This window comes from Chamaea fasciata, unplaced genomic scaffold, assembly GCF_029207755.1.
Source record: "Chamaea fasciata isolate MVZ Bird 193981 ecotype frontalis unplaced genomic scaffold, bChaFas1.0.hap1 SCAF_9, whole genome shotgun sequence".
NCBI lineage: Eukaryota > Metazoa > Chordata > Aves > Passeriformes > Sylviidae > Chamaea > Chamaea fasciata.
Window position 1 is genome coordinate 30,197,657 of NW_027094094.1, and position 16,143 is coordinate 30,213,799.

The 16,143-nt window shown below is 41.7% G+C and overlaps 2 protein-coding genes across 4 annotated transcripts in view; one reads left to right on the forward strand and one right to left on the reverse strand.

Moving 5' to 3' along the window:
• Positions 1-6,796, forward strand: part of REEP3 (receptor accessory protein 3) — a 52,416-nt gene extending 45,620 nt beyond the window's left edge. For 2 of the 3 annotated variants that reach the window (XM_066191694.1, XM_066191693.1), the window contains exons 7-8: positions 1,988-2,139; positions 2,895-6,796. In XM_066191694.1, coding sequence (XP_066047791.1) covers positions 1,988-2,139; positions 2,895-2,951 — 209 coding nt within the window. In that variant the 3' untranslated portion in view covers positions 2,952-6,796. The remainder of the gene's footprint in view (positions 1-1,987; positions 2,140-2,894) is intronic. The other variant, XR_010722329.1, reaches the window with a different exon arrangement.
• A 1,281-nt stretch (positions 6,797-8,077) lies between these two features.
• TFAM (transcription factor A, mitochondrial) lies at positions 8,078-15,307 on the reverse strand. Its single transcript, XM_066191692.1, has 6 exons — positions 15,034-15,307; positions 13,131-13,201; positions 11,988-12,137; positions 10,845-10,940; positions 9,990-10,046; positions 8,078-8,994 (listed from the first exon to the last, which is right to left on the reverse strand). The coding sequence occupies exons 1-6, from the start codon at positions 15,305-15,307 to the stop codon at positions 8,782-8,784; spliced, it is 861 nt and encodes a 286-aa protein (XP_066047789.1). The 3' UTR covers positions 8,078-8,781.
• Positions 15,308-16,143: the final 836 nt, after the last annotated feature.

A 16,143-nucleotide genomic window follows, 5' to 3' on the forward strand; every position in this document is an offset into this window, starting at 1 on the left:
AATAAAGGCATCAAGCTGTCTTAATGGACTGATGCCCATTAACACTCAGAAGATGGTGTGTGGTGACCAATATATGGTTTTGTTCACAGATACTATTGTTTCATTATTATATTTGATGGGCTGTTATTGCCATCATCACTTTCCTCTTGAGCTTGTGGTGCTTGAAGGAAGGATTTGCTAGAAGTCTGGTAACAACAGCTTTTTAAATGGCAAGGCTACAATGTAAAGGAGCTGTTATTTCCCACAGAAGAAGTAGATCTGGGTTGTTTCTTTTCACCTAAGCCAGTCGTTCCTTCCCATCCCTCCATTTTGGGGAAGGCTAGTGTTTGTGGGGTCCACGGAATTCCATGAATAGTATGGTAGCCCATTGTAAGGAAGAGGTAGCCAGCTGAAGGGCCCTCAACTGAATTGCACATTGTTTCCAGAAGGGATCCTGTGCAGGGCAGTGTGAACTGGAGCTTCTGGCTGGAGAGAAAGCCAAGAATTCATGAAGAGCTGCACTTGAGGTGATGTCACTGCAGCTGTTGTGCAGGGTCTGTTCCTCAGTAAGAGAGCATTGCTTACCTATCTGAAATAGCTTGAAAATGCTCTAAATTTAATTTTTTTAAAAAATGATTCAGTTTATATTATAAAAATAATCACTGATTGTGAGATTCAGTCTCAAATGTCAAAAAGCTTTCTTACAGCTAGTTTAACTTAATTGTTTCTGCTCCTGGTCTCATATCTAGCATACACCTCTCGTGTTTTCTTTGAATTTTCTTCAGCATTAGGAACTTCAAAAAGACCACAAGTACACACAGGTTTAGGAACGCTGTGTAGCAATATTCTGTTGTGCTTTGCAGGGTGTTATTTTTTGTGGTCTGAGCTGGGAGTTGTGTGCAGGTTGGTTGAAAAGGCCTGGTTGTAGGACATGGGTCGTAGGAGGATGCTGAGCTGGCATGTGCTTGCTGTGAAAAAGGTGGATGGGATGCTGATGCATCAGGTGTTACAAACACAGATAAGGAAGTATTGGTGTCCCTGCAAACACTGCTGTTCTGAAAAAGAGAAGCAGATATGATTCAAATCTTTTGTATTGAAAAAGATGAATTGAAACTGTACTGGAAGCAGAGGTGTGTTGCCTCTAAAATGGCAGAAGAGAATGACAGAATGTCTGCCTCAAGTAGCTGGGGAATAGATGATGTGATTCTAATTTCTAGGGGGAAAAAATTTGAGGAAAAAAATTAGCTAATCCTAAATAAAATACTGGCTTAAGGTGAAATGTACACGGGTCATTGATAAAGTTTGGTTTGGAGTCTAAAAGGTGTTCCTGAGTGTTACAGCCTGTAGATTCTGGGATAAAACGAGAGTTGGGTGGAGAAAGGAACCAGACTGGATTTGGGAGCTGTGTGGTAGGTCCGTGATGGGGAATCGGGGCTGTTGGACCCCAAGGAGCTTTTGGCGTTGTGTTTTTAAGCAGTTTGTGCCCTCTAGCGAGAGTCTTTGGTATAATCTTGGTCCTGGTTTTGCAGGATGTTAACAACCCTCAACAGTTCTTTGGTGCGTTACCGATCTGAAAGGAGCTTTGGGATTAAAAATGCAGAAGGATGAGAGTAGGAAGAAAGATTCTGTGAATGAGAGTCATGGAATGGTTTGTATTGGAAGGGACCTTTAGAGGTTTATAGAAGTGTAACCTCCCTCTCGTGTGGACTGTGTCCAAAAATCTTAAATACTTCTTAAGATGATCACTAAGGTTTTTGCAGTTCAGTGTAAAGCAGAAGATGTCAGCAGACTTGTGGTTTCAGTTTTGACAACTGAAGAATCACTGCATTGCATACCTGTGGAACCAAGTGGCAGGATTAGAAGTACCAAACTTGTGGCAGAGTAGATGTTTTTGTTTTGAAATGAGCACATAATTTAAAAGGATAAATCATGTGTGTTAAAGATGAAAATCACAGTTTTCTTAGAAAACAAAAAGTTACAGCTACTTTTTTTTAATACCTTTTTTAAGGTTACAAAACTCCACTGGAAAAAAATCCTGGAGATGATAAAACAGATGAAGAGATGGAGGGGACACATTCAGAGGATGAAATGTTTGCTCAGAGAGGCCTTCGGAGAACTCAGAGTATGAAATCTGTGAAAACTATTAAAGGCCGTAAAGAGGCAAGTACAATCCTGGTTAATTGAGTTTGTTTAGTCAGTGTATGTTGGCATTTTTCATAGTGCAGAAATTTATTTTTCTTTTTAAGCTTGGAGAAGTTGTCAACAATGAATGGGTTCTAGAATGCTAAGTGGGGAAGGAAGTATGTGATAACAATATCCAAGTTTGGAGCTTTTGTAGTTAGGAGTGTTTAGGGGAAATATATGAATGAAATAAAGGAAGCAAGAAGCACGGGAGAGGAGATGAAACAGGCTCGGTGCTTGTAATGCTAATTCTGGCAGCACCAAGCCCAATTTCAGGAACTGCTCACCTTGAAAGGGGTATGGGTAGCAGTACTGTCATCTGCATGTTGTGCACACCTGGACATCTGCTGTTTAATACATAAAGAATGTTCAGAATTTTTTAGTTCCAATAGACACACGGCCTGGCTCTTTGTGGTCTACAAAGAGAAGATCCTAGTTAGCCTTCAATGCACTTTATATGTGCATGCATCACAAAATTTAAAGCTACTTCAGGATAAATCTCTGTGGAGTCTCATAAAAGTTTTTGGGTCATTCCAGGGAAACAGGTGATAATTGTTCTTCTTGCCCAATTCTGTTGAAACTATCTTATTCAGCCATAGGTAGATTGTCTTAGTGAAACTGGGGTGTCCAAAGCACATTGAAAGACATTTGCTAAATAGGATTAGTGGTGAGGTGAATGATTTTTCTGCTTGGTGTGACTCAACTCCTTGTTATAATTTTATTTTTCCCCTCAGATACGATACGGATCACTGAAATACAGAGTAAAGAAGAGACCAGTTGTATACTTTTAAGTGTACCACCCAATGCCTGCAAGAGAAACTGCTGTACTATTATAACTTGAATTCAAGTGTTAAAGATCTGTGTACAATTCCCAGAATGAGTCTGTATGATCAGATACGGTAGGACTTGGTTTTGTGAGCCCAAGTGATCAGATAACGTATTATTCTATTTTTCTATAATTACTTACTGTTTAGATTTCAATCTGGACAAGTTACAGCATGAATTTCAGCACTCCTTAAATAGGAGTTAAATGAGTAGTAGAAAATACTTTTTTGCCAGAGGTATTGAACAGATTGAAATAATTACAACTCCAATTGAATTAGCAGAAGCTGTAAGTATCTAGAGCTTGTGAAAACTGACCCATAGTGTCCCCAAGTTTACATTGAAAGATAGAGATACTTGAAATATTTTCCTGAACGACAATTCCTGCAAAGGCCTTTGTCTAATTTTTAAATGTACAGTTTAAAGGACAATGGATGATGGTGGGAAAGAAAAAGGAAAGATGAGGTAGGTAGGATACATCCTTAACATAATCATCATGCATCATATTGCCAAGCTTAGCAAACTGGGGTACATACAGCACTTTATGCAAAACTGCATGGTTTTGCACACTCTTAATGATTTACGACTGCACATGTCATTTTACTGACTTGCTAGATAGGTTAGAGTTATGTTTTGAATGCCAGCAATTCTTGTATTTCATGATCTTTTTTAAACTTACCTTTATTCCTTAAGTACACTAAGGATGCTGTAGATATTTGCTACTAATGATGTTATCAGGTGCCTTTCTATGTATTATAGGGGTGTGTGGGTTTTGTCTGTGTGGTTTTTTTGGGTTGTTTTTTTTTTGCGTGTGGGGTTGTTTTGTTTGTGTCTTCCTCTATCTAAAGAGATGCAACATGATTTAAGTCAGTTTTTTGGTTAAAATGGTGGTAAGTAAAACTTGTAGCAATTCCAGTGATACGCCTCAGGGATCTGATCAGCCCATGAGCTGAGTGTTAAAGTCATGCTGCCATAAAGGCATGTATGATAGGTTTAGTCAGGCCCTGGTTTAGTTTTGCTCTACCTTGCTTTAAGAACAAATATATTTATATATATATATATGTACTTTAGAATGTGTATGAGTGTATATTTCATACCACTTGTGGATTCTAAAATGGTCTGTGTAGTACTTTTTTATTGCTAAAGTTATTACTAAAGTATTTGCATATAAATAGCTTCTTCTAAGAGTCTAGTTGATTTAGTCGTTTTATAACCTAGAGTCCCATGGCATATCTGCACAGGGATTAATTTTGAAATGTCTTTCAACGCAGTGACTTGTCAAAATTACTTTTTTTAGGTCACCTTTGGTACTATTTTCTGCAGTTTTGAGAATCAGGCTGATTTTAGTTTTCTCTGTGACTATATTTCTACTGTGGATTCAGGGAGAAACCACTCACTTTTTGCAGATAGTATTTTATTATGTACCTTTGGGACAGACCTCGTGACTTCCCTCAGAGAGAAAATGGCATGGATTCCTCTTATCCTTGGATCTGTGACTTGAATCCTTAGACCTTCCCCCAGGTATTGACAGTCATCTGCAAGTCTGCTGCAGAGATTTTAAATACATTCCTGAGGCTTGGACCTGCTGCAGTTCTTTTCCTATTACAGCCTTAGCAATTCACTGCTGGTAGGCACTTGATGGTCTGCAGCATAGACTGGCATTCAAAGTAGTCTTCTGCACACTTAGGCCGGGGTTTGAATTCCCTGGGTATGAATGCAGCTGGTCTGTGTTGGTGGTGTTCCTCCCTGGCTGTGGGAAGTGTCTGCAAATGCAACAGCGCTTTCAGCCTCTCTGAGGAACCTCCGTGCTTTGGTGAGAAGTCCCAGCAGGCCATGTGTGATTAAAAGGCTAGAGCTTGTAACACTTAACTCAGAAACACAGTTCGATAGCAGAAGGCAGGAGGGCTGCTCTCTCCCAAATGAGTACAGTGCAAAAATCCCATCCCCTAACCAAAACTGTACCTTGTTATCCAGCTTTTCTAAGGAGCTGTGGGCAAGGAGTCATCACAAAAGCAACCTCCCTGGGAATGTGGGACTTCTGCCCCAGGAATGTTTGTGCTTCTCCGCTGTTTCCCTGAGGCTTGTCTGCGTGTTAAGGTATACAAGACACTAAAGAACCCAAAGCTTTTGTATTTGCATCTCACCCCTCTCTGAATAGTAGACTAACCTGGGCTGGAATCTCTAACCCTTACTGTACAGTTGAGCACTTGCTGACAAATTTTGCTGTAAATAACCATGCTTGTTTTACCAGCAAGCATGGCAAAAAAATAATTATCTTTCTATAAATCATAATCCTGCATGAAGGAGTAGGGTAAGCTATTTTTTTAGAATTACAGTCCCTGTTACAGGTTCATGTAGATCCTGTTCTGGGGGTTGTGTTTTTAACACATTTTTAGGGCTAGAGATCATTGAAGTATTTTAGGCTCTACCACACTCCTGTCAGGAAGTTGCTCTGTGTGTCTCTGAGTACCTGAGGCTGTAACTTCTGGCAGACTTAACTTGCTAACTCAGTAGTGATAAAGGCTAAATAAATCCTCCTCTTTCTGGAACTTGCATGGAATTAGAAAAACTGGCAATGTTACTCATATTCATTACTGTTTGCATATAAATGTACTTCTGTTCTTTCAGATAACTCTTACACAAGATCAAACTTCAATGTTTTCCTAGCTGTTGTCTTCAGCCTAATAGCCAACTACAAAAATATTTTCTTGCCAGCCTGATTCTGATCCTTGAATTCATCCTCAAACTGGTTCACTGGATTATCTTCATTTTTTTTTCTTCTTACTGTTCATTGTTAGCTGATTCTTGTCAGGGCACAATGGCACGATTGGCTTTCATCCCAGTGATCTGTCGTTCTCTCTCCTTGTGGAGTTCAGTTTAGTTTGGTTTTGAAACACCGAATCTTTTAACTTTGGTTACAGGGAATTTTCAAATTTTTCTTGCCTTAGCAACTGCAGAACTCATCTGTCTAGCTCTTGCCAGGAAACTTCTTGGGAAAAAAAGTTAAATATGTTTAACATTCTTTTTGGATTTGGAATGTAAAATGTAGTTCATGTCAAATTATCAAATCTTCTGAACAGTGTTTCCTGAGAACTGACTGACTGCCACCAACAGGACTGCTAATGCAGTTAAACAAAGACTTGGGGTTTAAAAGTCATTAAAAGAGAGTATGTATTTCCATTTAAATCATATCAAGGTATCTAAACCTTTCCAAAATATATCTGAACTGACTCAGCTCTTTTAGCAAGAGCCTAGTGGACATCTTTAAATACCCAGTGTGAGATCAGGATTAAATCGGTGGCCTCAGCTGCAAATAATCTTAGGCTGGACTTTGATTACAATGGAATTGCCAATATTGCTAATTCCTTTGGTATGTGAGAGTAACTTAATAATATCCACTATACATTTTGCAAACCATAATGAATTTTAAAATAGAAAATAACTTGGTAAAAGAGAATGGTGGAGAAAATGCTGGACACATTCAACGTGCTGTTCATGACAAAAACGTGTTTTATTTTTGGTGTTGCTTTTATTAATGGGAAGTTGGTATTTTTAAGTATTTTTTCTACAAAAATGTATGTGCAAAGGCAATACTTCAACATTTTTCAAGAACTTGTATTTTTAAATGCTACAAACCAGAGAAGTATACATTTGGACTGAAGATAGTAGCTTTAAAAAATGCAATGTAAGCTTTAATTTTTTATATTGTAATAATAACTTGCTGTCAACTTGTTTACATATTTGTAGGATGGAAACTTCATTATGCATTGACTTATCTTGATGCTATCTTTAATAAATGCTGCTTTGAGCAAGATGCAGTGGATATTTTATTACCTGACTTACTCTTAACGAACTAATCACTATGTAATCTGTGTTGTTATTTTTTATAATGGTTCAAGCACAAAAACAACCTATCTGAACTTTGGAGAGACTTTTAAAACTCTTTGAAGTATGACTAAACTGCCCTTGAGGTTCTGCCTTGAAGTCTGAAGCGGATTTAGGCTGAAATGAAATGTACCCTTGCCAAAGGCAACTTGAACATGCCACAGTAGTGTCAGCTTGTTTGATTAGGTGTTTGGTTCAGAGTAAATTAAAATTGAGATGTTTGAGTGTCCCAAAAGAGTGTAACTTCCTGTGGAACTGTTGGACATCAAACTGATTTGGTTTTGTATTCCCTAAGTCAGGGTTCTTCTGGTAGTCCAGAGGAGATGCATAGGTGAGTTTGGCCCTTTCCTTTTTCAAACCTCCCTTGGAATCATCCGTTAACACCCCTACCAAAACACAAGCAGAAACTGAGTAACCACATTTTCTGGGCCCCGTTTGCAAGGCTTCCTGGTTTACTGCCTCAAATAAAAGAATGTCTTGATAAGGTTCATTGAGGGGAAAGTTTTAAAAGACAGCAACAATAAATTGTTTAAGCGTTATGAAAATCCATCCAGATTTAAGACAAAGGACCTTGCAGTGATTCAGTTTCTGTTGTCAGGCTGTAGCTGTGTCAGGGAGGATGAGGTTAGGTGTCAGGAAAAGGTTCTAACCCCTAAGGGTGCTCAGGCACTGAACAGGCTCCCCAGGGCAGTGCTCACAGCACCAAGGCTGTCAGTATTCCAGAAGTGTTTGGACAACACTCCCAGGCACAGGGGGGATTCCTGGGGTGTCCTGTAAAGGGCCAGGAGTTGGACTTCATCCTCCTGATGGGGCTGGTTTGCACTGGCAATCAGAGCTTGTCTATAACTGCTTCCAGTTTATTTCTGCAGTCAACCCCAGGGCATTGACAGACTGATCAAACACAAAGGGTTTGAGGAAACCCCATTTTTTAGGTGAGTGTCCAAGGCCAGGCTGGATGGAGCCCTGAGCAACCTCAGGATTTAGTGAGTGGCATCCCTTCCTACGGGAGGGCTGTGGGCACCACGTGATCTTGAAGCACCCTTGAACCCAAGCCTTTCTAGAATTCCAGGATTATTTTGTGGACCACTCAGAACAGATGAGATCCACCAAATACTGAAAAAGTTGGCCTGCCTGCCTTCTAAAACTATTCCTCAAAATACCTATGAGAATTTAACTAAGACTGAGAGACCCCAGGAAAGAAACCAACCACTTCTTCAAAATACGTGTATTTATTACACCGAAACTCAAAGTCCAAACCGTACACATTTTTTCTTTTCCTTCTAGGTCATCCCTACTGTGCCAACAGCAAGACAAAAATGTTTGTATGTATCCAAAAAACCCACAAAATCACAGTCCAATTAAGGTATGTTCATACAAAACTCACATGGTGTTTAAATGCAATAGAAGTGGCATACACAGATGAACAGGTACAAAAAGACAGATGCATAAAATCTAGCATTTTACATTTCTTGTGCCTGTTGTTGAAATGGAGAACATCTCACTAGCAAATAACATGGAGGGAATAAAACACAGCAATGTTAACTCAGATTTCAGCTCTTATTTACATAATTTGGATGGTAATGTTGCAGAATATTCTTCCTTTCATTTAAGAAAGAATCTTTTTTATTTTTTAATTAGAAAATAGGTTATAAAAGCTGGATATTATATACCATTACTGGAGAGCTCTGCTGATGTCAGTGGGTATCTATTCACAGCTTGATTACTAGGACTACTGTTCTACAGTTCAGGCTATACCTGCAGTGATTATTTCAGTCAGTTCTGAGAGACAGTAACTCCTCTCTTACCTGATCACCATTCCAAAGGGCCCTTCCTGGGCTTTCCAAATTTCAGTGCTAATGCTGATTGCAGCATTAACACAGCAGGATAGAAATAGGACAACCAAAGGGGATTTTTTTACTCTTCAGATTTTTTTAATTTTGCCTTCTTTCCACCTGAGGAATCTTTGGCTGTTCCAGCTTTCTGGGCAGTTTCAGCAGGTTTCTTTTTTAGGCTTTGCTTGGTGGAACGCACCAGGTCTTCACGGCCCAGTTTAATCATTTTTGCTTCCCATGATTTCATTTCGTTCTCATACCGAACCTTATCATCTTGAGCAAGCTGCATGTATGGCTGAAAGAAAACAAGGCAGCAAGAAGTTACAGAAGGGACGTTTTCTGGCAAACTGCCAGTACACAAAGGCGACTTAGAACACCACCTGTGCAGTGAACAGCCCAGGCATTTGCTTTTGCCCCCAGCTAATTGGAAATAAAAAAAAATCAAACTTGCAGAAAAATACAAAGCTTTAGCACTGAACTGCAGTTACGTCAGCAGCTGGCCATTCCCAAAGAGGAAATTTATTCAGTACTGCTACTAACAGTTAAGGCTTTTCTAATTGAGCACTAGTTGGAGACAGCTGGATTACGTGAGGCACAGGAATAGACATTGCTGTAGAATTTTTTCAAATTATTTTTCTACAGTAAGACCATGAACCTAAGGTGTGTCCTAAGTACACATTAAAAACCATCAGGAAGAAGAAGGGCATTCAGGAGGAAGGACAGTAGGGCACAGAATACCTGAAAATGTCAAGGTTTAATTTAGATTCCTGTACAGCAAGCCTCCACTTCTGATTTGCTCATCTACAGGTTCATAGTTCAATACAGTGAGAAAGCTGGCAGAAAATTATCCCCCAGACAACCAAAGTTAATAAATTACCCTGTGCACATCACTTGTTGATTTCTGTTACTTTCCCTTGTAAGAAGTCTTTCCATGAGCAGCGAATTCTTATGCTGGTGTTTAAAGATATTATGGATTGTTGGAAAAAAAATCAAATTGTTGCATATTATTCCACCTTCTTCTCTAGATGTTGCTCAGCATCCACTTTAAGGCACGTCAATCTTCCATCCTATGCCCCTGACTCACATTTTAACAACACTATGAATTAAATGGTCACTACTGGAATAAAGGTTATGACAATCTTTTTAAAGATTCATAAAGATCTTGGAGTATTTGCCTCAGTATTATATTTTGAGCAACTGAGTTCACGATTTTTGTATGAACATTATCAATTCTGACTCAAGTTTTTAATTCTGCTCAGATCAGAGCCTCATCCAAATCCTCTGACATACCTGCTTTTGGGAAGGAGACAGTTTTTGCCACGCATCAAATAGTTTCTTCATCTTTGCCTAGGGGATACAGAACATGCAATAAGCGAGTTATTTTAGGAGCAGACTGACTTCAGAGGGGTACAGAAGAATATTGCATGACTGAAGGTCAAACATAAACCAATGCCAAAAAGCACAAAGTCACAAAAGCTTGCTTCTCCTTATTTACCCTTTTAGTGTAAGTAAATAATAAACTGTATAGTTTAAAACAAGCTTCTGGGCATCGTCATCTGAGCCACATTTCAGCTGACTGGAGAAACCTGCCTTGTACATGGAAAACTGAGGAGCAAACCATACCCACTAAATGTGTAGGGTAAGGAACACATGAGGACACAGGGCGGGGCTCCAGCACTTCAAGTTAAAATCCACCAGTGTAACTTACATCACCCCAAAGCACACTTTAGTGCAGAACCTGTGAGTTTGCTGAGGAATTCCTGTATTTCCATAACACCAACTGAACTCTAGGAGGTACAATAAACTGCTGCTGCCAAACAGGAGCACACCACCACAACTCTTTGAACAACTGGATTTCTACATCAAAACAAAGAGAAGAATAATTCTCTCCTTACAAAAGGAACAGATGAAGTCTCCAACACTGAAGTGCAAAAACTAGCAGAAATGTTTTAAGTCTGTATAGCCACATAGCACTTTATGCAGGCCATGCTAGCAGTATTGCCACAGCTTAAAAAAAACAACCTAAGCAATTCAGCATCCAGATAGTGAACTACTGACCAGTATCTTTGAAAATGACAGAATCTAAACTAGATTTTTTCTGAATACAATGGATATATTTTAGAAAAAGAATCTTTCCTGGCTTACCACAGGTGAAATTCCCTCACTTTCTTGATAATTTTCTGACAGGAAAATGTTAAAGCCGGTACGAGCTCTTTTAGGTTTTCCAAGCAGACTCAATTCCTTTAAAAACAACAAGAGGGGTTATTCCATCTACCAAGCATGCATTTGCTCCAAAACTAAACTCGGCATTTCTCTTTGTATTTTATGCAAAAATCAAGCACAAATTCTTTCTTTGGTGTTTTATTGTAGAAACTGGACTGTATGTCAAAATGCTCTTACGCTTTTCAAGACTATTATTAAACTACAAAAAGCTAACTTGAGTTTCTCCAGTCCTGACATTCCCACTGGAACCCAGGTGCTGTAAACTAACATCTGCTTAGGTATTAGATATGACAACTGAATTCCTTGTGGTGCCATACTCTCAAAAGGATCACCACAATCATTAGGATTAAAAACTCCAAGTAGGGGTCTTGGAAACCAATTTTGTTTTGCTTTTGCTGATTAGGGCAACGTCACAGTTTAATTCTCAGAAATAAATAATCAATAGGGAACCCCTTTGATTTTTCCAGACAACCCATAATATTGTACTGTTATTGACAGATGGCTCTGTCTCTGCGGATTTATACATAAACCAGCCCAAAAGGAAGAGGGAAGATGGTCCTTATGAATAGGGTAGTAAAGGACACACAGAGATGTCACAGCAGCAGCTACACAGTGGCAGAGGCCATAAAAGGAAGGAAAAAAGGCTACTTTGAACAGCTGCTACCTTGTAGGGCCTAATGAGGCAACAGTACAAGGTCTTTGTGAAAAGCCATTTCTGGATGTCTTCCCATCCAAAGAAAGTGCTGCTGCTCCAAATGCCTTTCAGTGCCTATCCTGTCTCTGGTAGCTCTAGAAATTGGGAGGAAAAAAGCATAGAGAAGCTACCTCTAAGCACTAAGATCCATGCTAATTCTGTGCTCTTCAAGCATGGGAAAGCCACTGAAATAGCTGCTAACACCAGTAATTGTTTTAGTCCGTGGCGTTTTGGGGGGGTTGTGTTTGTTGTGTATTTTCTTCTATTCTGAGTTGCTTTTGTGTTTCTAAAACATGCTTCAACTCTGTGTACTAGACAAACTGACTGCAGGTTCCTTGAGAGAAAAGAAACCTGAACCTCAAAATACTTACTCGTTTTGCCCTCATTGATCTTCTCCTTGCCAGTAGTTTTCTCCTTTCCTCTTTCAAAGCTGTAGCCTGGGCTGGAGTCAGTTGGGCTTTATAAGCAGCCATCTGCTCTCCGTATCTTTTCCAGTCTGTCTTTTTTGCTTCCTCATAAACCTGCAATACAAACCACCAGCAGCCTTAAACTTAAGCAAGATGCTTTCAGTCAGAAGTGCTTGACACCGTTAGACAAGCTAACACTTCTAACCTATAAGCAGACAAATTACAGACTGAAAAACTTACACCAAAACATCAGATTTTCATGTTTCATTCCCTGTTCTACATTTCAGAGACATGAAGGGAAGGGTACACAAGAGTGAGAAGCCCAGAAGGGACGTGAGAGCACCTCAATTCTAGTGAACAAAGATATTTCCTTTAGAACCCAAAATTTAGTTCCTAAGTGCCTCTAATTGCTTCAGCCTGTTCCCGAAGAACTGCAGCCCGTGGAAAGACTCACATTGTGAGCAGTTCATGGGGCATTGTCCCCTGGGGGAGGGACCCCAAGTTCTCCCACTGAACAGGGAGGAGCAGCTGAGGTCGGTCCAACAGTCCAGCACATGATGGACTGACCTCAGCCCCCATTCCCTGTGCTCCTGCACTGCTCCCAGGAGGAAGCAGAGAAATTGGGAGTGATGCTGAGCCTGGGAAGAGGGAGAGAAGGGGGAAAGGTGTCTTGGGATATGAGTTTTTATTTCTCATTATCCTCCTCTGATTTGACTGGTAACAAACTGATTTCCCCAGGTGGAGTCTGTTCCGCCCTGACAGTCACTGGTGAGGGGCCTCTCCCTGCTTTACTCCAACCCACAAACGTTTTGCTGTGTTTTCTCTGCCCTGCCCAGCTGAGGAGAGCAGCTGAGAGCGGCTTTGGTGGGCACCTGGCATCCAGCCAGGGTCACCCCACCACACTTCCCCTGAGCTATTCAAAGCTCCCAATTCTCCCAACTGTTTTGATGTCTGAACCTTTGTACACAAATGCTTTTTTCAAGCCCTTTAAAACCAAACCAACCAACCAACAAAACCCACCAGACTCAATAAAAAACCCACAGAAGACACCAAACTAAATAAAACCCCACCGAGTTCAAAGTACTCAGGGAAAGGATACAACCGTACCTGCTTCTGTGATGCTGGTAACTCCTTCCACGCACCTGCTAATTTTTTAATCAGTTCCAGGTTGCTCATTCCTGTACATTAAAATGAGAAAGGCCAGAAATAAAGGTCAGCATTGTGTCTTCAGTAAGCTTCTTCAGTGTCTCCCAAGGAAAGCTGTCACAGCTATCACCTTCCTGTACCAATGCATTTTCTCCTTTCATAGAACTAACTCACTGTGGCAGTTAAAGAGCACTGCAATATTTGGGGGATGGGGAAGAGTCACTGCTCACCTGCAGTTTATAACATGCAGTTAGAAACTGAAGACCCATTTCAGTGCAGCTATTGTTACTCCACAACAATTTCATATTTTTTGCCTTTTGAGCTGGATCCTTTTCTGTACAATGCAAGAAGGTCTGAATTTGGAGGGGGGGAGCAGGGAAAAAAACCAAAAGTAAAATTTCCAGTTCTAAGTTTTTTAGCAAAAAGAGTCTGCTGAATTCTTCATTCAAGTATAATGTGACTTTATCCACTTGATATAAGACATATACTTTGATTTTATTATCCTTGACTTACAATATTGTTCAAATGAAGTTAAAAAAAGTAATTTCCTTTTCAAACAAACAAAATGAGTGACTTTAGTTTACTTTGGTTTTTGACTGTCATTGCCTCTGGATCTTGCCCTAGGGTGACCCGATGAGGCCTCCAGCCAGACTTGAATTTGTCAAGGGGAAAAGAATAATTAAAAACCAACCAACCACAAAAAGGGCCCAAGCAAACAAACCCCAAACAAACCCAAGTGTGGTGCAAAGAGGATATAAGGTTTTCCTTCCTTGAAAAATCCTTTCCAAGCTCTCCCTCTACTTCACAATAAAAGAAAAAACAGATGAGCTTCTTCTCCCCCCGAGATGTAAAGCTCAGCCACCTCGATGGTGGAAAAGCATAACCAAGCTCTTCTCAGTGACCTGACTTTCAGAATTCTGTTTAAACAAGGTAATTGGAAGGTTTTAGTGCAAGTAGACCAGCCTTAAAACCTTTGAAAATGCGATGCTTTGACCGTTGATAAAAGAGAATAAATGACTGGATTATTTTTGACCACTACCTCTTTTGGAAAAGGCAACCCCAAATTCTCAATTTGTGTGTAAGATCCAGTATGCTTATTTGCAGATTATTCAAATTTAGGAAACATGGAAAACACTGGTGTAGTATGTAACTACAATATCCTCTGACAATTCAGTTACTCACCTATGAGAGTGTGGAACTCTTGAACTGGTGAGCTAAACAGGGTGCCAAATGTTTTTTTCCCTACTTAAGTCTTCCTCATCATGATTTGCCCAATACGACCATGGTTCTTTAAACATTTTAACCTCCAACAGTATTTCAAAACCAGCAGACCTTTCTATTCTGCAGCTCTCTGGCAAGAGTCACTGCACTAGCTGTGAGTGAAGTTTTTGACTGTGAATCAAACATATTCACAGACATTCAGAGACAACCACTTTTCTCTAAATACGCGTACTTTTTCCTCCCACATACAGTGATGTAATCTAGTACCTGCAACTTCTCAATCACTAAGCGCCAAAATAAAACAAACAGCTCGTAGTATCGGCAAAACCGCACTTCAAATACACAAGACTCCAAAAATCGAGAATCACAGATCACTGTTAACATGGGTACCGAGGTGAGACACTTCACCCAGCCCTTCTGGAGTCACACACACACACACGTTCACTGTTCCGGAGCGCGGGAGACGGCGCAGGCACGTGCAGGGGCGAGCGTGGCCATGCTGGATTCCCGAGGGGAGCGGCACGGATGAACAGGCGGGCTGGGGCCGGGGCATCCCGGCTCTCCATGGCTCCCCAGGCTGTTTCACCGAGGGCTCTCCTCGCCCCGGCCCCTCCGCGGGCCCGCCTCCCCTCGCACCGCCTACCTGGGTTCTTGTCCCTGAAGGCCGGCCGGTTGTCCATCACGAAGCGGAGGTAGGCGGTGAGCGGCCGCTTCGGGCGCTGATCCGAGCTGATGCCCCGCGACGGGCACCGCTCCGCCGCGCCGCCGGCCCCGCCCAGGAGCGTGCCCGCGCCCCGGTCCCGCAGCGCCGCCGCCGCCCCGCAGCGCAGGAGGCGCCGCCCGCCCGCCGCCGTGAGCGGCCCCGGCGCCAGCCCCGCGGCCCGGCACAGCAAGGCCGCCGCCGCCGCCGCCGCCATGCCGGCCCGCCGCGCGTGCGCGCCCCGCGCAGCACCCTGGGACGGCGGGCGGGGCCGCGCCCTCAGCGCGGAGCGAGCCCCGGGCCCGGCGCCTGCGGGAACGGGCGGGCACCGACCGCCCCCAGACAGAAACGGCGGCGAACCGGCAGCTCCGGGCCTGGTGGGCTGTGCCCGCAAACTGACCCCGCCCGCTGCCCGCTGCCGCGCCGGGACACGGGCTTGGGCGCCGCTGTGTCTGAAACGGCACCCGCCGCAGCTCCGGCCAGTTCTCGGCGGAAAAGGTTTGCTTTTTATTTTATTTTATTTTTTGCCATCGTAGTAAGCAGCGCAGAATAAAGTAAGCTTTTCAGCCCTGGAAACAGAATTTGTATAAAAAGCATTAACGGAGGAGCTCTGAAGGGGCAATAGGGGAGGTGTTTTCTCTCCACAGATTAAACCCAGCCACGTCAGAGCACGACTGAAGTTTGAAATCACGTATTTATCATTTCATGCCGATAATTTCAAAAGCAGAAAGGCTGAACTGCTACGGGTTTGATCATAAGGATCAAAGACTCAGCTTCACATCTCTAAACCAGCACGATCATAGAAGTTCCTTTCTAAATATTTATTTATGCTTAATACATCTTACACATGGGTTTTCAATCCTCGTGGTTTCATACTGTGAAAGTCATCCGTGTATTCACGCCTGGCACTAAGCAGAAACATTACCAGTTAAAGTACAAATGTTTTCAAGCCATCCCTAACACAAACTGACAAACCAAAAGGAACCAAGACAAACTTCTCATTTCACACAGTTCAGTACAGACATCCCAAAAAATTAAATAACTTCTAGTACA